The 26,772-nt window shown below is 51.8% G+C and overlaps 1 protein-coding gene and 1 long non-coding RNA gene across 2 annotated transcripts; both read right to left on the reverse strand.

The window, feature by feature from the left end:
• Positions 1–12,937: 12,937 nt before the first annotated feature.
• Positions 12,938–25,618, reverse strand: ZC3H15 (zinc finger CCCH-type containing 15; the record flags this gene model as incomplete). The annotated part of the gene is made up of 10 exons (XM_023762121.1): positions 12,938–13,678; positions 15,256–15,379; positions 16,485–16,586; positions 16,723–16,869; positions 18,528–18,710; positions 20,796–20,887; positions 21,315–21,467; positions 22,142–22,253; positions 22,871–22,972; positions 25,553–25,618. Coding segments are annotated over 10 exons (1,272 nt in total), but the record flags the coding sequence as incomplete, so codon positions are not given.
• Positions 25,619–26,045: 427 nt separating this feature from the next.
• On the reverse strand, positions 26,046–26,726 carry LOC111827860. Its single transcript, XR_002831598.1, has 2 exons — positions 26,573–26,726; positions 26,046–26,464 (listed from the first exon to the last, which is right to left on the reverse strand). It is a non-coding gene; the product is annotated as an uncharacterized LOC111827860 (long non-coding RNA).
• Between the last annotated feature and the right edge of the window lie 46 nt (positions 26,727–26,772).

Raw genomic sequence — 26,772 nt, forward strand, 5'->3', positions numbered from 1 at the left:
GGTCAGCTCAGCGTGGGTGGGGTTGCTGTCACTGGCTGGGGGCAGAGCCTGGAAGGAGCCCGTGGGCCTGGGGGTGCAGGTGCCTGGGCTGTGACCCTGAGCGCGAGCAGAGCTGCGAGGGTCGCCTCCCCTTCTCCAGGCCTCAGCTGTGCTTTTTTCTTTTTTTTTTTAAATAGATTTTTATTGATGTCAGAGAGGAAGGGAGAGGGAGAGAGATAGAAACCTCAATGATGAGAGAGAATCATGGATCGGCTGCCTCCTGCAGGCCCCGCACTGGGGATGGAGCCCACAACCCGGGCCTGTGCCCTTGACCGGAATCGGACCTGTGACCTCCTGGTTCCTGGGTGGACGCCCAACCACGGAGCCACACCCGCCGGCCGGGCTCAGCTGTGCTTTCTAAGCAAGTGGGAGAGGCGGGAGGTTTTATTATTAACGGTGAGGTCACTAGCTCCCAACTTGGAAATGTTGTCTCTGTGACACACTTTCCCAAGAGCCTCAGAAAGTTATTCCCCTTAAATGTTTCCAGTGGAGACCAAGCAGCCCGCACCCTGCCCCCGAGAAGCCGGGAATGTGCGCCTGCTCCTCTGTGCCAGGCCCGGCGGAGCCGAGGAATGTGACCTCAGGAAGAAATCGGCTCCTCGGGGCCTCGCTTCCCACGCGTGTAGCATGGGTGTGACACACACTCACACGGGACCGGCAGACCGTGTGCTCAAACTTCCACAACAGCCTCGTTCTTAACCGAACGCCTCCCCCTTTTTCTTCTAATTTTGTTACTTTCGTGCCAACCATTTCTATGTCCTCGTCCTTGAATTACGATCTTTTCTGCAGAATTGTTTGGCTTTGGGTTTGTTCGTACTTTATACTGGAGTGTCAGCCCACGGAATTTTTTTTCTTTTGTATTTTCTCCTCTTCCTCCCCCTCTACCTCCTCCCCCTCCTCCCCCTTTACCTCCTCCCCCTCCTCCCCCTTCTCTCCTCCTCGTCCTCCTCCCCCTCCTCCTCCAAGTTGGTCCCAGTCTCAGCCAATCTCACTTGTAGAGCTGGAGGTTCCAGACATCTTCCCGAGCCTGTTAAGCCTCTGAGCCCTGTAATTAACATGCCTCCCCCCAGCCGCCCCTGCCTGGGCCGCACGCTCCGTCTCAGTAACATTCGCCAGGTGAAAGGGGGTTTCCTTTGGCCTCCGCCAGCGCAGGTTCTGTCCGCTGTTTGCCAGCATCTGAGCACTTTGTGCAGGAACGGGGAGGGGCCGTAGGAAGACATGAACGCAGGGCATGGCGTATCGGGAATGAAGAGTAAGTGCCCACGAAGCACCGCTGACCAGGAGGCGGCCGCGGGAGTGTTCACGGGTAACAGCCTTCCTCGAACCCGCACCGGAGGCGGCGTTGCTTGAAACCGATGACGTGCTGGTTAAATGTCCTCACAGCAAACAGCAAACCCAAAACAAAGAGTCCCATTCGAAACCTCCAGCTCCTTGCCGGCCAGTGTGGCTCAGTGGTTGTCGGGGTTCCATTCCTGGTCAGGGCACAGGCCCGGGTGTGGGCTCCGTCCCCAGTGGGGGGCGTGCAGGAGGCAGCCGACCCGTGATCCTCTCTCATCACTGATGTTTCCACCTCCCTCCCTCCCCCTCCCTCCCTCTCTGAGATCAATAAATTAAAAATAAAAAGGATGAAGAAGGGCTCGGGTGCCCAGGGCTGCGCCGGACCAGCTGCTGCTCGGCTCAGCCGCCTGGGCCGCGGGGGCTTCTCACAGAAGCAGGTGCGGCCGCACCCCGTCCCCCAGAGCCGGTGCCTGGGATTCCCAGGGCGGCGACCCAGGTGCTTGTTGCCATGGAAGCACCTTCCCCTGGCAGCTCCGCCGTGTCATGCGGTGAGTGGAGAAAGCCCCGAAGAGGAGGAGGTTGCCAGGGCAACAGCAGGTGCAGGGAAGGGGCTGGGGGTGCGTGGGGGCTCCGGCCTCCCCACCCGCCCCTGCACCTCTCCGTCCGGCGCCCCTGGTTCCCTCCTTCCAGAATAAAGGGAGATCCCGTGAGCACACTGTTCCCTGAGCTGTGAGCCCCCAGCAAGTTAACGGGGAACCTCTGACCCGGAGCCGCTGTCCATCCAGCTCAGGCCACGGCTGGTCTGGAGTGGGTGGAGGGCGGGCGGCCTGGGGGGGTGATCTGGCGCGGCCCCGGGTGGACGGGTCAGGACTGAGCTGGTTTGGGGGCGCCCAGTGGGGGGGCAGGCCTGCGGGTGCGAGGGAACCCCGTCTCCTGTCAGCGGTTGTGGAGGCTCTGAGTGCGCAGAGCATGGAGGGCGGACACTGGGAAGATCGCCGGGAAGGTGGGCTTTCCCCTCACACGCCGACCTGTCATCTAGGCCGCAGGAGAGAGACGTGGAGGAAGAGGCACAGCCCCCCGCCCTCCTGGTCAGGAGTCTTCCGGAAGCTCGGAGGACATTGTGTCTATCCTTTCCCAAAACTTAGTCATCTGGCCACACCGAGCGTCCAGCGGCTGAAAAGTAGGGGTTTTGTTGTTGTTGTTAATCCTCATCCGAGGATATTTCCCCAGGGATTTTTAGAGAGAGTGGAAGGGGGGGGGGGGAGACAGAGAGAGAAACATCGATGTGAGAGACACGTCGATTGGTTGACTCTCGCACGTGCCCTGCCCAGGGCCGGGGATGGAGCCTGCAACTGAGGTCCGTGCCCTTGACCGGAATCGCACCCACAACCTTCCGTCCATGGGCCAATGGTCTATCCACTGTGCCACACAGTCCAGGGCGAAGGTAGAGTGTGTCTAGCCAGGCACGTTAATAAGTCAAGTCAAGATGCCGGCACCAAGGACGGCGCGGCCAGTGGGTGTGGGCGAGGCAGGGGCAGCCTCTGCCACCTCCATGCAGTGTGGTCACAGCTGTGTAATTGTCCGGCAGAGCCAGGCCTGGGAGTGAGGCGACATGAGGACACGTGCGTTTGGGGGGGCTCCGGTTGGAGAGGGACTGGGGCGTGGGGAAGGGGAAGGGGGGCCGCGTGGTCAGGGCGTGGGGTGGGTGCGGGGAGCGTGTGGGCATCAGTAGGGAGGACTTCAAAGTGTGGAGACGCTGAGAATAAGACAGAAAATGAGGAAGGGCAGTGTGTGGGCTGAATGTTTTCCAGATTCAGACCTTTGTCATTTTTCTCCTTTGCCCGGCCCCCTCCCGGGGCCACTTCTCCCATCGTCGGCTCTCACAGTCGTGAACCGTGACCCCCCCACACCCCATCTCTGTTTTAAACACCTCGATGGTAAGTTAGCACTTACTGGTGTCACGTGCAGCTTGAGAGTGTGAACGCTGTCAAGGAAGGCACACTGGCCTTTTTTATTTTTTTAATATATTTTTATTGATCTCAGAGAGGAAGGGAGAGGGAGAGATAGAAACATCAATGATGAGAATCAGCGATCGGCTGCCTCCTGCCCTGACCAGGAATCCAACCCTGACCTCCTGATTCATAGGTCGATGCTCAACCTCAGAGCCACTGGCTGGTGGCTCACTGGCCTTTGTTAGAATTGTCCCCATGCCTGGCATCGCGCCCGAATACACAGCAGCGAGTATTTGCTTCGTTAATGGAGCGAGCAGGCAGAGGCCACGCTGATAGGGAAAGAATGCTGGTGGGGTGCATACCAGGGCCGGTTCTGGAACGGGGCGACCAGGGAAAGGGACACGGAGCTGTGAGGCCTCGGTTCCCAGGCGAGGATTTGCTGAGAGCAGCTGCAGATGGACAGACATCCGTTTCCGTGTGATCACATCATTCTGCTCTTTCCACCCAGACAGACCTGACACCTGCTCTTCTGCTTCCTCCCCCCTTAGCGAGCCACCTGGGCTCTGCCTGACTGTGCCCCCCCCGCTCCCCCCCGCCCAGCCCTGTATCAGACATAAATCCTCGTCCAAAAACTCCTTGCCAACGTTCACAGGAGGAAGCACCACTCCCTCCCACCCAGTGACCTTGTGAAATGTATTCTCTAGCCTGGGCCTCAGTTTCCCGATCTGTAAAGTGGGAACACTGTGGACCCCACAGGTCAGGGCCGTGGACAGGAGGTGAGGAAACCCACATAAGCTCTCTGCAGGGACTGTCCCCAGGGTGCCTCCAGCACAGGTGGGCGTTATTCCCGCCCAGGAGCGGGAGGCGAGGGGGCGGGGCCCAGGCCTTCCTGGTACACAGGACCCTTCCTCCAGGAAGGCCTCCAGAGTGGAAGCCACGGGGGCCACGAGGGGAGGGGGACTGGCCAGTGAGCGGCGGTGCCACGGGGCGGGAAGGGGGAGCTGAGACCGAGTCCCGCCCACACTGGCTCTGGGGCACCTCCAGGACCCGTGGGCAGCGGGGAGCAGAGGGAGGGAGCAGTGGGAGGGAGCAGGAGGGAGCAGCGGGCCGGAGCAGCGAGCCGGCTGCACTGGGTCACGGGTGGACACGGGTGAGCAGTGGGAGGGAGCAGGAGGGAGCAGCGGGCCGGAGCAGCGAGCCGGCTGCACTGGGTCACGGGTGGACACGGGTTGGCACTGACTCAGGGGCTTGAGAGGAAGGGAATTTCCTAAAGGCCTCGCTCCCGAACCAGACACCGTTTGTCTAAGATAAAAAGCCTCACTCGCAAGTCATGTCAGGCAAAACCAAAACACAAAACCCTCAAACACAGGCCAGGGAGAGAGGAATTTCCTGGCTCACACGACTGGGAAATCCAGCAGCCTCACCTTTTTTTTTTTTTTTTTTTAAAGCTACGGTGGGAAAATAAATAAGTAAATAAATAAAAATAATAAAGATATGGTGTTGCCCGCAGGTGTGGCTCCGTGGTGCGGCATCGACCTACAAACCATGAGGTCACAGTTCAATTCCGGGTCAGGGCACAGCCAGGGGTGTGGGCTCGATCCCCAGTGGGAGGCATGCAGGAGGCAGCAAAGATTCTCTCTCATCATTGATGTTTGTTTTGCTCTCTCTCCCTCTCCCCTCCTCTCTGAAATCAATACAAATATATTTTAAAAAAAGATAGGGTGGTACAGATGCAGTGATGCAAAGATGATTTTTTAAAACATATTTTTATTGATTTCAGAGGAAAAACTGCAGGCAGTCCTGGGCTCTCCTACTCCCTGGCATGTAATTCGGGTGTTTTCCGTGTTCATCTACAAACACATATACACACACAGGGTGCCCCCAAAGTGGACGTACCCTTTAACAGCTGGTAGCTCAGTTTTGAAAATGCAGCGTATTTTAATGAACACCGCCTTCATCATTATTCAAAGTGTGTGCATCCGTGTTGGGGGGACACCCGATCTGTGCACATCTGTCCTGTCTCGTTGTAGTGCGAGCTGCTAGCAGGCAGGGGTCTCGCCAGGTGCCCTATGTAAGTCAGGATGAAGAAATAATTTGGTTCGCCCCGGCTGGTGTGGCTCAGTGGGTGGAGCGTCAGCCTGCGGACCGAAGGGTCCTGGGTTCGATTCAGGTCAAGGGCACGTACCTCAGCCCCAGGCTCCTCCCCAGCTCGGGCCCTGGTCAGGGCTCATGCAGGAGGCAGCCCATCGATGTGTTTCTCTCACATGGATCCCTCCCTCTGTCTTTTCCTCTCTCTCCCGCTCCCTAAAAACCAATGGGAAAATGTCTCTGGTTTGGCTTAAAAGAGGAGAGAATTCTGTTCGGTGATTCATTCACACAAAGGCCCTGTTTCCAGTCAGATCTGACTCGTCAGAGGCAGCTGAGCTCCCGGTGGCTGCAAAGCAGGAATCATAATCCCGCTGGCCAGGATGAAGTCATCCCAACTCGCTGTTTTTTTAGAAACACGATCTGAACAATATCCTGCTGACTGGAGCGCAGAGCCACGGCTCCCCAGCACAGCGCTGTAAGGGGGACCTACAGTTCAGGTCGTGGATTTGGGTCCTTCACCTGCCTGGGTCCTTCACCTGCCTGCTTCGGGAGACAGGCCACACTGTCCTTTGGAACACAGACGACTTGTCCAGCTCAGGGCGGGTCATTTCTTTCCCTTTCCATTGTAGTAAGGTGGTTTAAAGGCTGAGACGCATCCATGTAAACCCGAGGCTCTGACCCTGTGTGTGTGTGTGTGTGAGAGAGTGTGTGTGTGAGTGTGTGTGTGTGTGAGTGTGTGATAGAGACAGAGATACAGGGAATGATGGAAACTGACTGATTGTCTGGGAAGCATGAGTTCAGGTGACACAAGAAAGTGCCAAGAAGCTAAAACAAAAGTGCAACCAAGAGCCGGGCCGGCGTGGCTCAGGGGCTGAGCTTCGACCTAGGAACCAGGAGGTCAGGGTTCGATTCCCGGTCAGGGCACAGGCCCGGGTTGTGGGCTCCATCCCCAGGGTGGGGCGTGCAGGAGGCAGCCGATCAGTGATTCTCTCTCATCATGGATGTTTCCATCTCTCTCCCTCTCCCTTCCTCTCTGACATCAATAAAAATCACACGTGAAAAAATGGTATTTATAGACGGACCACAGTAGACAAGACGAACCAGACAACCCCGGCATCGCGCCAGCTACAGGTGCTGACAGCTCCGAGGGAGGACGGGAGACCTGCGGGGCCATGAGCGCTTCAGGGAGGAACAGCCCCAGCGGAGCCCGGGGGGGGGGGGGGGGGGGGTGGGTTACAGCGTGGGGTGGGCGGCTGGCCTGGGGAGGAGCACTTCCCGGGGAACCCGAGCATCACAGAGGCCTGCAGCCCAGGAGCACAGGTGCCCAGGGAACCCGAGGCGGGGCACCCCCCACAGCAGGGCACCCCCACAGCGAGGCACCCCCACAGTGGTTAGGAGGAAACAGGCTGGGCTGGGCAGTGATGGGGAACCTGATAGTTCTCCCCGATGCCTCGCTGCTCCCTCCCGCCTCTTCCTCTCCTTGCAGGTAACAAACCCTTCCGCTGGGCATTGTTTTTGTTTAAATATATTTTTATTGATCTCACTGGGGATGGAGCCCACAACCCCGGGCATGTGCTCTGACCGGGAATCGAACCGGGACCTCCTGGTTCCTAGGTCGGTGCTCGACCCCCGAGCCAGCGGCCGGGCTGCTCTTTGTTCTCACCCACGTGAGGGATGCACGGTACCTGGCGGTCTGAGGCCGCACGGAGGGGGCAGGGGAGAGGCGATCTCCTCGCTGTGTCCAGAGCACATTTCCCGGCGGGCTTAAGAGCCAACATGCCGTTTTGCTGTTTTTCAGCCAGAAAATCACAAGGGAATGGTGGAAAGGTCTCCAGAGTTTATAGAAATTAGTGTGAAGTTGGGGTAAACTCTGGAAATAGATTTTTTTTCATCTTAATGTTGACTGTATGAAACAGTTGAAGGATAAACTTTGCACATTAATGCTGGACATGTATATCTTAATCAACTGCTCCCAAATTTTAATTCATTAAAAAGTTAATTGACTCTTTTTCTGGCCTATCTAATTCAATAAATATAATTTGTGCTCTAAATGGGCTAATAATGTCTATCAAATTATAAGCATATCAGACAGACATTAATAACTGTGTTGGGAAGTTACTGCTCATTAGGACTCGGAGGAAGTGGGGTGGGTGGGATCTGCAGCGAAGTGGGGAGACCCACCTTTTGGGGGTCAAATCTGGCCCTTTTTGATGGCACAGCGTAGTCCCCTGGGTGTGACAACACTGATGGCCAAAGATCGCCCTCTCTGCTCACGCCCAGGCCTCCGCGTGGGCGTCCGTAGCTGAGCTGTGGGCTCGCAGATGGGCGGCTCTCGCAGGTCACGGCACGTTCCCCCGCACCAGCCACCTCCCACCTCAGGGTCCAGGTCGCCTTCCGGCCTCATCGAAAGGCCGGATTCTCATTCACTTCGGTCATTCAGAGCCTTCGAAGAACCCAAGAATTTACTCGTTTTAAAAAGAATGCCACGCCCAGACCACTCCTGTACTTTCTGTTGTTGCTCATCCTCACCCCAGGATATTTTTCCATGGATTTTTAGAGAGAGTGGAAGGGAGAGGGAGAGACAATTGGTTGCCTCCTGCACACGACCGAGGTATGTGCCCTTGTTCACAATTGAACCCGGGACCCTTCCGTCTGTGGGCGGACGCTCTATCCACTGATCCGAACCAGCTAGGGGAGTCCTGGACTTCTAACACTGCTACTTGACTGTGAAAGCTTGCTTTTGAGTTTTTAGGATCCTGAATCTTAACTATGGTTTCCTGAGGCCTTAGAACCGCTTCAACCATAAAATCAGACATCTCTCAGCCACCTCCTCCCTTCACGGTCCCTCCCATCTGCTGCACTACAAGCCACACGTGCTCACACTGCCTCTGCACGTCCAGAGTCAGGTAAAGGGCTGTGATAAGAAGCCCTGGCCTCCCTCCCGTGCGTGCTCTGGCACACGCACACGCACACACACGCACACGCGTGTTGCACTGTATTGAAATCAGCCACTTATTTTCCCATCTGCCCAGCAGACTGGGGCCCAGTAGTGGGGATGGGTGCTTGCTGCTGTTTTACTGGTAACCTCAGCCCTGTTACCCCGGTGCCACTGCAGAGCTCGCACACAGTAGCTGCACAGTGTTTGCTGAGTCAATGAAAAGGCGGAGAAACGACACAGTGGAGATCCACCACCTTTCCCCTCCACGTCTGACTGAACTACGGTCTTTGCTAAGTAGACACGGCCCCACACGGTCAGGTGTCACAGGGTCCTTTCTCCTGTAACGATTTCCGTGAATTACTGACGCCACACGTTGTCCATTAAAGCACGGGCACCTGCCTCGCAGGCGATGACGCAGGAAATGCTGTGTCGTGACGCACGCTATCAAGGGGTGTTGCTTGGTCCCTCTGACGAGAACGCTCTAGTCACCAGGCTACTGTGAGGTGACATCACAGTGAGAAGTGGGACCATCGGATGGACGCATTAAACGGCCACGCGCTGCTCTGCGTTCACGGCGTCAGTCACTGCACAATCGTTGGGGTCCCGGTTCCTATTCATTCTGAAAGCACCCGCGGTGTCCCAGCCCAGTTGGTGCATCTGGGGGGTCCGCTGCCCGAGGAACAGCTGGGATACTGTCCTAGTGAAACCACAGCCACGGCGGTGTTCCCATTGGCAGGCACAATAGCCCAGTGTCCCGGCGACCGTCAGGAACAAAGAGCTACTCATACAGCAACGCCCTTGAGACTGAGATCGGATTCTGCCCCCCACACCGGCAAGGGGACTGGGGACCTTTTCTCACCCTCTGGGCCTCGCTCACCTCCTCTGAACATGGGGACAACAGTACTCAGCTCACGGGACCCCAAGTAGGCAGAACAATCTAGAAGAACAAAACATGCCTGAGACGAAGTTGGACGCTGACCTTACACCACATAGAAATTGAACTCAACACGGATGAAAGACTAAACCTAAGGCCTAAAACTATAACTTCTAAAACAGGAGAAAAGCTTCAGGACAAAAGATTTGGCAATAATTTTTTAAAAAATGTGTATTTTTATTGATTTCAGAGAGGAAGGAAGAGGGCGAGAGAGACAGAAACATCAATGATGAGAGAGAATCGTGGATGAGCTGCCTCTTGCACACCCCCACTGGGGATGGAGCCCATAAACTGGGCATGTGCCCTGACCAGGAATCCAACCCGGGACTCTTCAGTCCACAGGTCGACGCTCTATCCACTGAGCCAAACCAGCTAGGGCAATAATTTCTTAAAGTAAAACCAAAAGTACAGGCAATGAAAGCAAAAATAGACTAGTGGGATTATATCAAACTTAAAATTTTTTCACATCAAAGGAAACAATCAACACAGTGAAAAGATAACCTGTGGAATGACAGAATATATTTTCAAATCTTATTTATTGATTTCAGAGAGGAAGAGGGAAAGAGAGATAGAAACATCAATGATGAGAATCACTGATCGGCTGCCTCCTACATGCCCCACCCTGGGGATCAAGCCCTCAACCCGGGCATGTGCCCCGACCTAGGATGGAACTGTGACCTCCTGGTTCACAGGTCGATGCTCAACCCCTGGCCGGCCGGGCCAGTTTTACCAGAGAAACTAATCCAGACAGTTCTATCAATGCAGCTCTTTGGAATTTGGCTTACTGAACACTTTTAAATAACTCACTATAAAGCTCATCTGCAAGATCTATCTTACGCAAAACTATGGCAAAAAAAAAGTCTCTCTGTGAAAGCCACTGCACAGCAAATTCCTACATGTTGTTCTGTTTCTCGCAGCCGCACCCCTCCCAGTCCTACAAGCCAGCAGCCAACTCCCGTGCATGCAATTAAATCGGTAGGAAAACGTCGGTGCGAGAACGAACCTGCCGGCAGCCCGCGTGTGCGCCCACGCGTCGGAAGCCCTTGGCTCAGGTCGGTATTCCCTAGACCTTGCTGCTCGCCTGGGACGAGTCCCGACAGCTTGGTCTTCTGATCCTCAACCATCAAAGGGAAGGGAAGATGAAAAGATGAGCAGGCTTCTGAAGACGTGGCACCACGCCATTCTGTCAGGAAGAACGAGCAGTGATCCCTCCCGTTATCAAAACCTAGAGAACTCCGCATTTTCATTTATTTCACTTCAAATAAACTGGTAGCATTCTAGACAGCCCAGAGCCTGTTAAATGCAATTAGGTGCTATTTCTAATAAAAATGAGTGAATTAATGAAGCCTAAGACAATTGGCTTTATTGTATTAAGCAAGTTTCTTAATTTTGAAATGCTACCTAGCTAGACCCACTCAGGAAAACCTCAATCCCAATGCTGCTGTTTCTATCCCGAGTGGCATTTTGGAGGGTGTGGGTTAGGTGATAATTACTTATCCTTGTCTATCCTTCTCACATTGTTTCTCTTAATTAAAATTTCCAGAAATAATTTGAAAACCATCCTTTGAAGATCTGAATACTCTGCAAACGCTTAAAAAACACTGTTTTGAAGAAATACTGTTTTTCTGAATATAGGCAGTATCTGGTCTTCTCTCTTCAAGAAATGTTCATCTTATTTCATCTTGTATTTCTTTGGATTGTGCTTACACATAAACTGTGTGTGTTTGTGTGTGTGTATCCTGGAGTTGTATTCCTACCACATTCTAAATCCATTAATGGTTAGTGATCTCATTCGAGCACTGAAAACATATGGTAGTTACACAATTTCATTATCAGGTTCCCCTTGGTGGGCTTAGTGTCACACAAACCATTTGTGCAAAAATAAGAAAAAATTGTAATTCCCTTTGATTAGAAAGGTTTTGGCAAACCTGGGGCTGTGATGAGCCGTAACTGTCAGTGAGTGTAAGACAGCGAGGGCTGGCTGATGTGGTCCAGACCAGATGACGCCGAGTCCTCGTTACAGACCATACGGAAGCAGGTGCCACGCCAGCTCCCCCCGTGGGAGGCTTACATCTTAAGCTTCTGAATCTCTAAACCACAAACCCTTTAGAATGAAGCTAACTGATAATGGATTACAGAGACCTACTGTGTTAACAATGGGAATTACATAAAAGAGCAATTTGTAAGAAAAAACTATTTGAAAGTCAAGTTATGTGTAAATGTGTTTCAAAATGAAGAGTCAATTTCAGACCTACTGTATTAATATAGGGGCCTAAGTTATTTAGAGGTAGATTTAATTTTCCATTTTGACTTTCTCAGATTAAAATGCTTTGCATTCTCTGAGCATATATAGCATTCTCATGCTTGCTGTAAGGTAGTAATACTTGAGATTTAAATTAAACACCAAAAAGCCTTTAGCATACTTTGACTTACACAGGCCTACTTTATAAACATTAAAACCAAAAAACCAAAAAAACCCACACAGTTTAAGGTCTAAAGTAAATGAATTCTAACTTTTATGAGCTAATTCTTAGGAAGAGTTTTAGATGGTTTCAAAATGGGAAAAAAGATTGCTTGGGTATAGCTTTAGAAAGATTTAAGCTCATTTGATTATTTAAAAATGCTTTATTATTAAAAATGCAATAAATAACATCGAAAACTTTTTTATAAAAAGCATGGACCAGCCCTAATCGGTTTGGCTCAGTGGATAGAGTGTCGGCCTGTGGACTGAAGGGTCCCAGGTTCGATTCCGGTCAAGGGCATGTACCTTGGTTGCGGGCACATCCTCAGTAGGGGGTGTGCAGGAGGCAGCTGATCAATGTTTCTCTCTCATCGATGTTTCTAACTCTCTATCCCTCTCCCCTCCTCTCTGTAAAAAATCAGGAAAATATATTTTAAAAAAAGAAAAAGAAAAGAATGGACCAATCTTTCATAGATACAGACTGAAACTCAAGCCGTCTTCTTATACACAGAGTATTCCAAGTGCACTGTCGTTGTGGATAGGGAATGAAGCTCCGATGTGCCCCATTTCAAAGTGGCAATTACAGAACTCAACACAGGCAGCCAGTTTCTTCTCTGCCTTTGATGTTACCATTTACCAAGATTTACAATCATCCTCCTCAGGCTTCACACGTAGAAGCACCCGAACTCTATATGCAGATGAAGAAACGAATGCTTAGAGGTTTAACCATCAATTTACCGGAAGCAGAAGTGGGACTAGGGCCCAGGCCACCTGACACAGTGCTATTCTCTTAGCTGCCGTATCACCCACTTCTATTTGCAAATAACAGAAGTGCCTATATCTGAAAATACACTTGCATAGAAGTAATAAAGAGGTGTAACTGGTACTAACGATGTCATTAGCATTTCGTGCCCATTGAAATGTGACCCTAACGTTTCAGGGGACCTCCATGTCAAAGGCTCTCGGCCCAGGGTGTGGGGGATTTGTTGACCCTCTTTCCAACACCTCACCCCGAGCTCCACGTGACGCCTCGGCAGCACGCAGTTCACTGCAGGTGGGTTACGTGGGCTGCCCACCGCCTGCAGCGCCCGTGAGGCTCCGTGCGGTGACTCAGCCACAGCACTGCCAGTCCACTGCCAGTCCTCAGCTCTGCAGCAGCATCACACCTGGGACAGTTCACGGGAACAGGTATCAGCTAGAATCCTCAAGAAATCTTTCACAGAAAACCGTAAAACACAAGGCCCATATTTGGATTTTAATGTCTGATGGTCTTTATTTACAACTTTATTGGCAAAAAAGAAGAGGATACGATTAGGACAGTTCACCACAGGGCACTGCAGCTGGTCTGTCAATTAAAGAAGGTTCACTGTAAAGGTCCACCTACTTCTCCAGAACATACAACACGGAGCCTGCACTGCCGGTGCCGCAGGAAGCACAGCGCTCAGTCCCAGGCAGTCTTTTAACACATAAATACAGAAGAAACAACACCACCGCGAGACGGCATTAAATAAAGGGTCCTGAACTGTACACGATGTCCTCGCAGGGACACATGCCAATGACACCAGACGCCGGAGCAGGACACCGGCCCGAGTGGACAGTTACGACGATGCTCTGCCAGGAGGTACTGCACTCACTACCTGCACTTCCTGGGAGAGGAGATGGAGCGGAGGAGCCACGAGGGAGAGGAGTCCCGGAGGCAGCATGGGGACTGCCGTCCTGGACGAGTTCTAGGTGGAAGGAATGAGTGCAGTCCCTTCACTTCATGCTGGGGGGCGGCTGACGGGCCCACGGGCGGGGTCACTCCTCCAGGTCCAGCGTGTTCAGCTCCTCCTCCAGCTCCTCCAGGTCCTCCCCGGTGAAGAGGTTCTCGTCCACGGGCACCGCTGCGCCGACCCCGTCCTCCGGGCCCTCCCCGCCGTGGTCCTCCTCCAGGTCGCTCCTCTCGCCGTTCTCAGCCCTGCCGCCCGAGGCTTCGCTCAGCTTGTTTTCTAAACATAAAACGGCAAACAGTAAGGCCTTGAGACCGACACTGCTGTTAGTGACCGACAGTCAGAGGCCACACTACACCCGTCCCCGCCGTCCCGAGGCCACGCCAGCAGGAACCGCCTGTCACCTGTCCCCTGCGCTGAGAGATGAGCCTGCTGCACCGTCCCCTCCACCTGCACAAGCACAAGCCGTCTCCCTCCACCCTCTGCCTGCTCGGCGGCTGGGACCTCGGAGGCAAGATTTAACCTCCACAACAGCTCCCTCCGGGACCAGCAATTAGGTTCTAACAGTCAACACCCACGTGTAGCAGTATTTTGTCTGAACAAATGGCTGTGGAATAGGAACATGTATGAGGTAAGCGGCCCCTTCGCTTTGGCTTTGCATAGTCATTAAGGGGCAATGCTGGAAACGAGTGAACCAGAAACACCCGTTATCAACCTGCGAGCAGAGAATGTGGCCACGCGGCTCCTGTTCCTCAGACGTGGCCGTGCCTTGCTCAGCGACACCAACACTGACACAGGCAACGCTCAATGGCCCCTTTAGATCCACAAGCTGCAGAAATCTGACGGCCACGGCCTGGGGTCATGACCTCGGAAGCACTCGTGACTGACCGTCCTGAGCTGAAGGCACCGTTTATACTTCCAGCTCTTGCTTCCATAATGGACAGCCTTTCACCTCCCGTTTCCTCCTCCTCTCCCAGGCCCTCTCCTACGGCCGGCAGATATGCGCAGCTTTCTCGGACCCTAAGAGCCCAGCCCTGACCATGTCCTGTCCTCCCTCCTCACACACCACAGCCCGGTGAACTCTGGGACCTCTTCCTGCAGCCTCTTCCTCACTGCAGCTGAAGAGTCATTGCCAAGTCACCCCACTGGATTCCCCTGAAACTGGCCCCAACCCCGATGCTGGCCGTGTGCTCTAGAAGGTTCTCATCCTGCTACTGCACCTGGGAAGTCTCTCACTCTCAGCCCAACGACTTTCCAACCGCTTCCTCCCTCGAGTGTGTACACAGGATCAGAGACAAGGCCACTTTTCCCTCCAATCACGAGAGACTTCATTTAGAAAGTTAGAGGCAGAGTGAGCCAGCGAGGCTGCGGGACAAGTTACAGAAGCAGAGGGGCCTTGGAGCTGAGCGAGGGAGAGGTAACGCCCGGGGAGGAGGAGGGTGGGCGCGGGCCTGTTCCCAAAAAAATCCTCACTAGAGGACGTGTTTATTGATTTCAGTGAGGAAGGGCAAGATCGAGTGGCTGCCTCCCATATGTGCGGTGACGGGGAATCGAAACCCCAACTTTTCCATGTACAGGACGAGGCTCCAACCAAGGAAGTCACCCCGGCCAGGGCCCAGGGCCACTGTTGACACCCAAAATCTCCGCCTCGAAGTCCGTCCCACACATTCTCGTCCCCTTCGAGCTTCGGCTCACAGCACCCATTTCTACGGCCTCCGCTCTCCTCAGGGCTTCTACCTCAGTCACACCACACACTCACGTCGCCAGTCAGTGCCCGTGGCCACCCAGGGTGGTCAAGCCTGGCCTAACCCCGTCGGACGGCGCCCTGGTTCTGAGTCACCGAGCGAGCACCTTACCGTCTCTCTCTGCAGCGTACGCGCTGAACCGCTCACGACTGGCCACCGTGATGCCCGTCTCGTCCACGTCTCTTGGGATGTACAGGCTCACATCTATGTCGTTTATGCTCACCGAGTCATCAACCTTCAAAAACACACGAAGAAAGAGTTTCTAGTGAGAACAATCTCCATCACTTACTTGTCTCCACCTCAATGGGACAAAATCATCGCTGCCGTCAAGGGAAAACAGGATTTACTGTCAAACTTTACTTTTTAAGCTTCTTGAAAAAACAGTAATGCCGTATTCAAGCTCCTTCCTGACATCCTACTCCCACACACAGACTACGGCATTTCTATCTTTCAACTGCAAGACCGAAGCCAGAATTTTATAAACATACAAAACAGTCGCTCTCGGCTATTACTGTTTGCCTACAACCAAATGATGGTGCTATTGCCTCCTGCTTCCCACTCTGCACTATTTGTTTTAATTTAAAATTTTATTGATTTCTCCCCCTTTTTAGAGAGAGAGGAGAAGGGAGAGAAACACCGGTCGGTGCCCACACACCACGACCAGGAAATGAACCTGCAACCTTTTGGTGCCCAGGACGACGCTCCAGCCAACTGAGACACCCAGCCAGGACTGTACTTTCTTTAGTTAGTATTTCTGTCTCATGATTTCTCTTTTAGTATAAAATATTAAACAGAAAGTCCTTTCTTCTTTATTTTTATTTACTTTTTTAAAAATATATTTTATTGATTTTTACAGAGAGTAAGGGAGAGGGATAGAGTTAGAAACATCGGTAAGAGAGAAACATCGATCAGCTGCCTCCCGCACATCTCCCACTGGGGATGTGCCCGCAACCAAGGTACATGCCCTTGACCGGAATCAACCCGGGACCCTTCAGTCCGCAGGCCAACGCTCTATCCACTGAGCCAAACCGGTTTTGGCCCTTTCTTCTTTAGAGGGAGAATCACACACACACTTCCTACAGCTAACACAGAAGCACTGAACTATGCAGCAGGCACTTCCCTAGTCCTGGGGAGGAAATGTACTTCCTGGCTCGTGTGATGCTCACGAGCATCCTGTGACGAGGGTGCGCCTGCCCCCATTAGGGATGAGGGTGGAGACCAGGACAGGTGATGCCCAGTGTCAGGATCTGACCAGAGCCCCGGAGGGCACTCCTACCCGCGCTGCTCCACCGTCACTCCATCCCCTCAGCCAGCGAGAGGGGGTGCCCGCTGTCTCTTACCTCATCACCGCCTGCTCCCTGCGTGTAGCGCGTGTCGTCTGCTTCCTCATCGTCATCGTCAACCAGTTCAGGACGGAATTCAAATACCTCACGACCACTGATCTACTCAGACACAAAGACACGGACTCAGGACAGGATTCAACACTTCCCGGTCGCAGCGTTAGAGAGAGAGAGACACACACACACACACACACACACACACACACACACACACGTCCACCCGGGCCTGGGGACGTACCACCAACGCCTTCCCCGCCTTGAAGTCTGCTTTCCTTCGCTCCATGTCTTGCTCCAGTTTGTCGATCTTTTCTTGTCTCTTCCTCTTCTTCCAGGCGAGGAAAGACTCTAGGGTGATCTTGGTAACGTTTGGACCGAGGGCGGCGCGCTGCGGGGAGAAGAGAGTCATTTCCCCTCCATCCCCCACTCACAGCGTCTAGTCGCTTTCTCTTCGTGCAATGAAGCCTCTGCCTGTTACGCAGCCATTACATCTAGAACGGACTTATTTTTATGTCACGTGGCAGTGAGGGGATCATTCTGAACGAGGGATCTTTCTGAAACGAAGGCGAGTGAAACCTGCCCCGAGAAGCTATGTAAGTGAACTGCTGAGAACAGTCACGTGGAGGGCACGGTGGCAATGGCCACACCCCTGCTTCCTCGTGTTCCTCAGCGAGGAGGAGAGCAGCAGAGCATGCCACCTGCTCCTCAGGGCCAGCCGCCAGCTCGCAACCACCTGGGAACAGTCCCTGCCGGACGCCCGCCTGCCAGTCTCCATCACACCGACCTGCCCCCATAGCACCCGCGACGGGCATGTCCCAGAGGCTGACACCCCGCACGCGGTGGAGCCGGAGCACAAACACCCCTGCACCCGACTCCACAGCCTACGTTTCCTGTCACCGTCTACCACCTGCAGCGTGAGACTCCAGCAGCACGTCCATTCGAGAACAAACGTGTAAAATCCTAATATCAGACAGTTACACGATGTAAATGACCCAACACACGGTGAGATGGATCCAGTTCAGAATGCACAGCCTAAAGCTGGCATCTCCAGTCATCTCAGCATCTTTGTACCATGTGCACAGTGGTATCGGCCAACTCCTAGAATAAGCTTCTGTGCTGAGCCAGAGACGAGTCGCGGGAGACTGTTTTCAATAAGCCCCACCTTCCTTTCGAGCCCAGAGATGCTGATCAGGGGAGCTGTCCCCTCCCACACAACGGGAACCGTTAGCAAAATGGTGAAAAATAAGACACCAGGGAAACATCAAAAACTTCAAGTTCAGCCCTAGCTGGTCTGGCTCAGTAGATAGAGCGTTGGCCTGCGGACTGAAGGGTCCCGGGTTCGATCCCGGTCAAGGGCACATGCCCAGGTTGTGGGCTCGATCCCCAGTAGGTGGCATGCAGGAGGTGGCCGATCAATGATTCTCTCTCATCATTGATGTTTCTCCCCGCCCCTCTCTCTCCTTCTCCCTTCCTCTCTGAGATCAATAAAAATATATTTAAAAAACCCCAAAAACGTCAAGTTCACTCTGAATTTCCCCATTATGTCTCCTTCATTAAGAAAAAATAAATACACACACGCACACTATCACTGACAGTATTACAGATGCGCCTCTCCACCCAGCCCTACCCCCCCCCCCCCCAGCCCTCACCACACTCCTGTTTGTGCCCACAGACCGTGCATGTAAATGTAAGTTCTTTGGTTAATCTTTCCCCATCCCTCCACTTCCCTCCGATTCATCAATGAGAATACTGACTAAGCATTTTAATGAACTGATAAAACTAGTAAATCAATCTTATGGAAACCATTTATTTGACAACCCAGTGGCTAGTACTTAAAAATGATTACCTAATCCTAAAATTAATGTCTTACTTGGCTAATGATTATGGCTGGATCTACACATAAAGAAACTTAGAAAGTAAGGCAACTTCAGGGAAAGAGCCTATTTTTTCTTTTATAACAACATGCTGTTGCCCCCAAGTGGTAAATATTAACATTTCACAATAAATACTGCCTTTTCTTTTTATGGTGGAAAAGATACTAGTTACCTCTCTTTCAATGAGATCTTCTAATGAAATTTCATCTTCTTTCTCTTCTTTCTTCTTATCTTTTTTCAATACAAATCCAGGAGGAAGTGCATGACGATACATACAAATATCGCCGCCTCCGGGGCACACCCAAAACCAGCCGTATTTGTTGTTTTCAATAGCGTCAAGGAAGTGCTTGCACACCTACAGAGACAACATTATGCACAAGCAGCCGCTCAGTATAGTCCATTTCCAAGGTAAATGCTCACGTATACAGAACAAGTCCATTCTTACCACCTTAGGCTACCAGTCGGCACAGAGCACCCTTTGTACAGAAATGTACATACGAGTTAGTCTTAAAATACTTAACAGTAACTGCTCTTCAAAGAAGATCTACATCAGTGGTTCTCAACCTGTGGGTCCCAACCCCTTTGGCGGTCGAACGACCCTTTCACAGGGGTCGCCTAAGACCATCCTGCATATCAGATATTTACATGACGATGCATAACAGTAGCAACATTACAGTTATGAAGTAGCAACGAAAATAATTTTATGGTTGGGTCACAACATGAGGAACTATATTTAAAGGGCCAGAAGGTTGAGAACCACTGATCTAGATAAAACTTCTGTCTTTGACAATGTTGTAAATTCTGAATTATACAAAAGGACTTGCTCCATTTAGCCTTTGTAAATGTAATCTGAAGTCTGATTTTTAAATAAGAGAAAGAAAATATAACTGTTATAAGAAATAAAACCAATGATTTTGCTTTGGTTTGATCTAAAAATCAATGCAGTAATGATGTAAGCACGATTTGAATTATTTGAAATTCTAGGGAATTTCTTACATCTAAGAAGGGAGCAAGGTATATAAGGAACACAAAGCACAGTGACCCTTCAAAACATGAATGGGCCCTGGCCAGTATGGCTCAGTGGGTTGGAGCATCGTCCTGTATGCCAAATGGTTGCGGGTTCCATTCCCAGTCAGGGCAAGTGGGGGAGGCAACTAATTGATGTTTCTCTCTCAAATGAATTAAAAAAAGAACATAAATGGGTGCAAGATGCAATTGTATTGAAGCCTCAGGTAATAAACTTTCCAAGAAGGAAAAATTAACTAATGTACATACTTCTTTCCTGAACAACTACAAGTAAAACTGTTCCAGGGCAGGAGGCCTAGGGAAGCTGAGACAGGAAGTTAACACAGGCCAAACGTGCGGCAGCCATCACCTCCCCAGCCGAGGCCGCCTGGGAGCCCCTGGCACAAACCCCTAAGGAGAGAATGCAGGGCGGGAGGGAAGGAGAGGGGGAAGGGCCGTTTCACCCCAAAGCAGAGACGCCCACAGCCCAGGCTGGCAGGGTCACGGGCAGGTGCTGCTGGTGAGTTCTGGGAGGCCACACCGTCAGCAGGCGCCTGAGAAGTCATCTGCGCCAGGCCCGTCAGCAGAGGGGTTCTGAGACCACAGACAGGAGGGCGTACGACGCCTGGACCCCACCCAACCTCCCTTCAGACTAGCTGAGCGCCCGTCCGTGCTCCGGAGCCAGATGGATAGTTTGCTCGCTTTGCTTTTCCAATAAAGGTGCCTGCTCTAAGTGCTTGAAGAACTGGCTTTTCACGATGCTGTCGAGGTCCCTCGAATAAACTCATTTCTATGAGAAGACCAGGATCGAGGCTGGGACACCTCTCCCACGGGCGCAGGGGCTGTCCTGTCCGGGAACACCTCTCTGGTGGCCCTGAGAGGGGCCTCTGACAGAAGCAGCACCTAGAACTTGCCTAGCACAAGCGAGGCTTCCCCTGTGACTGCGCGACAGGTAAACACTGTGAGCATGAACGCAGGGTCTGAGAAATAAGGCACCAATTTTAAAAAGTACATTTCCTGCAACACTAGAACATTAGCACTTACTCCACAATTCACCTGTAACACTATTTGCACCGTGTGCTTTAAAAACTCTCTGATCAAAATAGAATTACTAGTTAAGTGGATGAGTTTAACATTCGCCATCCATTCTTTTTGCAAAAAAATAGGAAGAACTTTTACTGGCACATGTGCCTGTGCCACCCATGTCTGAGAAAGAAAGGCCACTCAGAGGACTGAAGGGCTCAGCCACAGGTTCTCAAAGGCGACTTCTCAACAAGAATTTAACTCTATAGCCTACACGTGTCCACTTCCAAAACAAAGCCCAGCACCCCAACCCCCATCTTTATGAAAAGACCCAGGGACGTAACGAATAATCAACACAAACAGCATGATTGTCCCCAAAGATAAATCCACTCGATGCAAGAAAAGGACATACTATTTGCGTTTTGGGCTTTTTCTTTTCCGCCTCACCGTGCTTCTTGTTCACCACTTCTTCCAGCTTCTTCTCGTCCCAGTTGTCCATCGTGTCTGGAAGAAAGAAGACATGGAGACTGAGTGCTGTGCTGTATCTGCGGCTCCCCAAGCACACGCTCCTCTCCGCGGACAGGAAGGCTGTACTGCAGCACGTGTGACCATGTGTTGGCTTCAGACACCAAAGGTGAGCATCAACAGTGTGAGACACTCATACTCACCCCAACCCTAAGCAGTCAGGCAAATGAGAAAGCAGGGCTGTGAGAAAAGGTGAGAGACAAATCCAAAAGAAGTGACTGGTGTTTAATCATCCTCATTTGCTTAATCAAAGTAATAAATTCAGATTTTATGAAAACAAACAAAACAAAAAAACAAGTTATTCTTTACAGTCTATTAATACCGAAGTACTATTCAAGTTACTAAATATTCTTAGTAACAACAAACCCAGAGACACTGATCTTTAAGAAAATGTTTTTAAAAATACCTTTTTCAAGTTCTTCATCTCTTGCATCAATGTAAACACTTCGCTTCTCGCCCTTCCTCTCCAGGGTGAGGTCGTGGGAGAACTTGCACTTGTCCCCCTTCGTGCACTGCCCTTGCTTGAAGAAGGCGCACACCACAGACTTGGGGTCGGCACCTGTGCAAACGGCACACGCATTTGTAATGCCCTCTGCCAGGTCCTAAAGCACAGCTTCCAGGTGAGATCAGTCATTCTGGTTAACTTCTGATTCCCTACTCACTGATGTGAGAGGAAAACACCACTCATGGGTGTTTGGTGTGACGTTTTTTTCAAGTTCTTCTATTGCATTTTGTATACATTTTTGTTTCTTTTATTACAAAAAAACCCCCCAACAAACGAACAAACAAAAAACAACAAAGGGGGCGCAGGAGATGGGAAACCGAACACACATGTAAGTTATTCCATAATCACTTGTCCAGCTGCAGGTAAGGAGGCAGGGGGTAAAGAGAACACAAATGGAGGCACACTGCCAGGAGTCTGGGCCTCCGTTTACAGAACCCGAGGTTTGCCTTGTTTACTACCAAAGACTGGATATTACACAGCAACTAAATCATTAATTTTGCCTTAAGTTGGGGGGCTAATGGCTGGAGTAAACGTTGTACAAGGACACAGCTGTGCACAGATGTAAAGGAACTGTGAGAAAGTCAATGATAGATAATGTTGACAAAGGGAGCATCATTTTCATAGCAGATACAATCAGCTTATGATCGGAATATATATCAAAACAAATTAAGAGTTTTAAACATGAGTCACATTTGATAAAAATAATACTTCTGAAATGTAAAGTTTACCTTTACTTATTTTTTGAGCAGCAACTACAGGTTTGAACAGTTCATTTAGCTCTTGCAATTCTTTCTTCTTGTCATCTTTCTTTAATTTCTTTTCAGCTTCACTCTGTGCTACCTATAATATACCCAGGTAGAAAATAAACATTTGATTTCATAGAATTGTTTTCAGTGCCCAGTGACATGTAGCACTAACAGTAACACCCGTTTTACAATGCCGTTCAGTATATATGAAACGGTGTGGTTAAACTATGGCACAAAACTGCTAAATCTTAAAACATCTTTACTTCCTAGTTCCTGTAACTCATGCACTGCAAGTGAAAATCTGAAGTGCTACAATCTGATGGAAGTGATCCGGCAAAGTGATGAAAACGAGAAGCCCATCCCCTTCATCTAGAATGTGCCTCCGAATGCACTCAGGCCCCAGAGAGAAAGGCACATGTGCCTGCAAGAACACACACAGGGCACTTCCTGCAGAACTGCTCTCAGAGTCAGAAAGGGCTCCACGGGGAAACAAAGTGGTCACTTGTAAGTGGTGACGGGTGAGCATGTACAGCCAGTGTGTGGCCTTAGACGAGGTTAGACCATCTCAGAGCGGCTCGAGGAAGACCTAAGAGGCACTGCTGAGTCACCTGACAAGATACAGAAAAGTCTGTAGCGCAGGACTCTGGTCTGAAACATAATACCAAGTATCTTTAACTGTGAATAAAGAAAATGCAGAATTTAAGTCTTTACCTGGCGTGGATTCTGCTGACCAAACTTAACTTGATGAGTAACAGCCTTGATAAACTTCTGCTGCTTTGCTCCTTTCTTGTTCTTTAGCCCAAAAGTTTTGTCCTAAATGAAAAAAGAGTATAAAATATCTTAGCCATTTATAGTAATTTCTTATCTACTTTTCCAGTCCTATCTGAAAGCATTCTTTCCTTTACTTATGGGTGAGAAACTTAGTCTTTCTTATGCTACTCAGAGGCAAAACACTAAACATCAAGTCACGGCACCACTGACTCAGAACGTCACCAGACTCCACCACCAACACGGTGACAGCCGCACCCTGCAACCGGCTCCCGCGGCGGCTTCGCCTGCGCCACAGCAAGTGCGGAGCTGCCACAGGAATGAGAAGCCCTACAGTCCGTAGGAGATGCGTGGTTAACAGGTTGTTAATTCTAAGACAGCAGGAGCCGTACCACAGGGGAGACGCAGGCAGCAATTTCAAAACTCGTCCTGCCTCTAGTGCACTTTCCTCACCCACCCTGAAGAACTATGCTCTACTGAACAGTTTTGGAAATAGTGCAAAAGAAGATACATTAAGTTCTAGACTGATTTTTTGGGTCGTTGTCCTCTCAAAACAATTACATTTAAAGAACTCAAACTACTGAGAAGCATTCATTCCCGGTTGTTGCTAAAATGGAGATAGTAAAATTGAGTATACCCAACTAAATAGCAACATGCTACTTAAATCTGGAATAGTGACAGAGTGATCTGGGAAAACTATTAAAAGGAGTAGTGCTTACTGTGGAATGCTCATGTGCAAGGCACTAACCAAACCTTTGGCTACCTCTTCACATTAATAAGCACGCAGCACGGAGACATTTAGAAGCCACTGCACGTGGCGCCAGCTCGTGCTTCAGGGCTGCAGTGGGTTCAACAGCATCCCCCCAAAGTCACGTCTCCTGGGAACCTCAGAGCGCAGGTCCTTGCAGGTGCAGTAAGTGAAGACGGCACAGTGGTTAGGGTGGGCCCTAAACCCAAGGACCGAATCATTTTTCTTCCCATCTTCACAGCATTGTCCATTTCCTATCGCCTCTGCATCAGGCGTGAAGGGCCACCCTTCCCTTCTACAAACAGCGAGCTCTCTCGGGGGGACCAGGTGAGGAGCTTCCAGAGAAAGTATCACCAGAATCAAATACGGCAGCCTCTGCACACACCGCGCCAGAGAAGAGCACAACTGGGTCCAACCACGCCCCTACGGCAGCAGAGAAGCAGCACACCTCGACCAAAGACCACAGGGCCAGGGGGGATCTGACCCCCGGAGACGCAGGAGTGGACTGGTCCTTGCGGGGGACCTGGCCACGGGGAAGCAAGTGCTCAGGACAACAGCACGGTGTGCACGCCAGGTCCCAGAGAACGCGCTCCCATGGCCCCGTGTGGGCACATGACTAACCCGTCTCGAGATAAGAAGTCCTGTTCTTCCAAGTCTCCAGGTCAGGAATCATTTCTTCCAGAGAGATGGGGGCACTTATGTACCTGGCAGTCACCAAACATCAATTCCTGAACGTGTTTTATTGAATCCTCTTAGCAATCTTATACTATTACCAGTGGCCCGGTGCATGAAATTGGTGCACCCCCCCCCCGTCACAGTGCGGGAGCCCCGCGATCCACCGCCCCAAAGAGGTAGGCCTCCGCGAGCCTCACACAAGTCCCCGCCCACCTGTGCCTGCTGTGCACGCAGCCTCCTGCTGATCAGTTGTGATGCATGAGGGCATCACAACCATTTGCACATTAGCTCTTTATTACTTAGATCACACTCTGTAATTGTAGCCATGGAAACTTAAAAATGTTCAATTCCTTTGAAGTAACATCCCAGATAATAAAACCCTAACATGCAAATCCACCAAACAGCGGGACCGGTCGCTATGATGCACTGACCACCAGGGGGCAGGCGCTCAATGCAGGAGCTGCTCCCCTGGTGGTCAGTGAGCTCCCACAGGGGGAGCCCCGCTCAGCCAGAAGCCGGGATCATGGCTGGTGAGTGCAGTGGCGGTGGTGGGAGCCTCTCCTGCTCCCCGCTGCAGGCGGAAGGTAAGGAGTGAGGGGGTCCCAGACTTCGAGAGCCTGGGATGCGAGAGGGATGTCTGACTCTGGGGGGAGTTGGCCTAAACCGGCAGGTGAACATCCCCTGAGGGGTCCTGGACTGTGAGAGGGCGCAGGCCAGGCTGAGGGACCCCCCCCCCCCCCCAGCCAGTGCACGATTTTCCTGTACCGGGCTTCTAGTCTATAATAATAAAAGCATAATACGCTAATTAGACCAGACGTCCTTCCGGATGAAGCCAGGGCTGCATGAAGCCAGGGCTGCGAGGGAAGCCCGGTGCCGGCAGCTGGGGGAAGGAAGGCCTACTCTTGCACGAAATTCGTGCATCAGGCCTCTAGTTGTTAATAAGGGCAGGCTGTCCAGTGTGATGCTTTAAAATGGGGTGGGGAACGCCGAGCCCGAGGGCTGTAGAAGGCCCTTGAGATCATTCGGTCTGGCCCTGCCAAGGCACCAGGGTGAGCTGTTAACATCTTTAAGCTGATAATTTTGTGTGGCCCTGGCAGGAAAAGGCTCCCACCTGCTTTAAGAGCATAAGCTCTGAAGCCGGACGGCGCACATTCTATTCGCAAACAGACTGAGCAAATGCCCTTCTTTGCCAGTTTTCTTACTGTGCAGTGGGTCTCACACGAGCCTGGGATCGAGCCTGGGGTCGCCGAGTTACAAGGTTCACCAGAGGACACTCAGCGCGGAGGGGAACCGCGCAGACTCTGGAGCCAGACAGCCTGGGTCTGATCCCGCCTTGTCCCCTGCCTTCTTCCCGGTGGGCAGACAGGTTTTCTGAGTCCCACTGGCTCCACGGAGGATACGCCTCCTCTTGAAGACGGGCCGTCTGCAACTTGCAGTCACACTCCCTGCCCCTTAGCTGGGGACAGACCTTACCTAAACTTGGCCTGGACTGGGGAGGGGAACAGGAGGCGGGAAGAGGTGCAATCAACCCCCGTCCTGGCTAAGATACGACCAGGGAGAGCAGATCCCAGAGGCGAGGCGAGAGGAGGGGCCTGTGTGCTTCAGACTTGGGGATCCGGACACGGAGGCGTCTAGAAACAGGCGGTCACTCCAGGAAAAGGAGGGCTCCCCGAGCCTTAACACCCAGGGAGTGAATCGGCTGAGAATTCCCTTTTATTTAAAACCAGCCCCCTTCCCCGCCAGGTAACCCTGCTCTGGTACAGGCAGCTCCCACTCCGCCAGGAGCTCTCCTCCGCACCCGTCAAGCAGGTTCATGCACCTCATCAAGGAAGCGGCCAGGAGCCACCCTCAGATGCCCTGGTCACTCAGCACCGGCCCCGGGATGCATCTAGGGGCCCGGCCGGCTGAGCTGCTGCAGGTCCTCACGGCACCAACACGCAGTGAGAACACAGGTGCCGCCCGGGGCTCAGTGGCCGAGCGCCGACCTATGACCCGTAGGTCACGGTTCGGTCCCCGGTCAGGGCACCTGCTGGGTGTGGGCTCCATCCCCAGGGGGGGGCCGGTCAGCGATTCTCTCTCATCGTTGATGTTTCTATCGCTCTCCCTTCCTCTCTCTGAAAATAAAACACACAAAAACAACCAGAAAACACATATTGAAAATTAAAAAAAGATTCCAGGTGCCGCTTCCAGTTTGGACCGTGGCCAAAGCTACTAGGACTCACTCGCCATCAACACGCTCATTGAGTCCGGTCGGCAGGACTGATTACAAACGAAAATCACTGGCAAACGCCGCATTTCAAGGCACCGGAAATGCATGCCGGCCGGGCTCCAACCAGAAGGCACCAACCCCCCTCCGAAAGCTGCCCACCGTCCAGGTGCGCTCATGCAAAAGAAAGACGGAAAAAGAGCCACGCTCTCCGCT

This window comes from Myotis lucifugus, unplaced genomic scaffold (assembly GCF_000147115.1).
Source record: "Myotis lucifugus unplaced genomic scaffold, Myoluc2.0 scaffold_234, whole genome shotgun sequence".
Classification (NCBI taxonomy): domain Eukaryota; kingdom Metazoa; phylum Chordata; class Mammalia; order Chiroptera; family Vespertilionidae; genus Myotis; species Myotis lucifugus.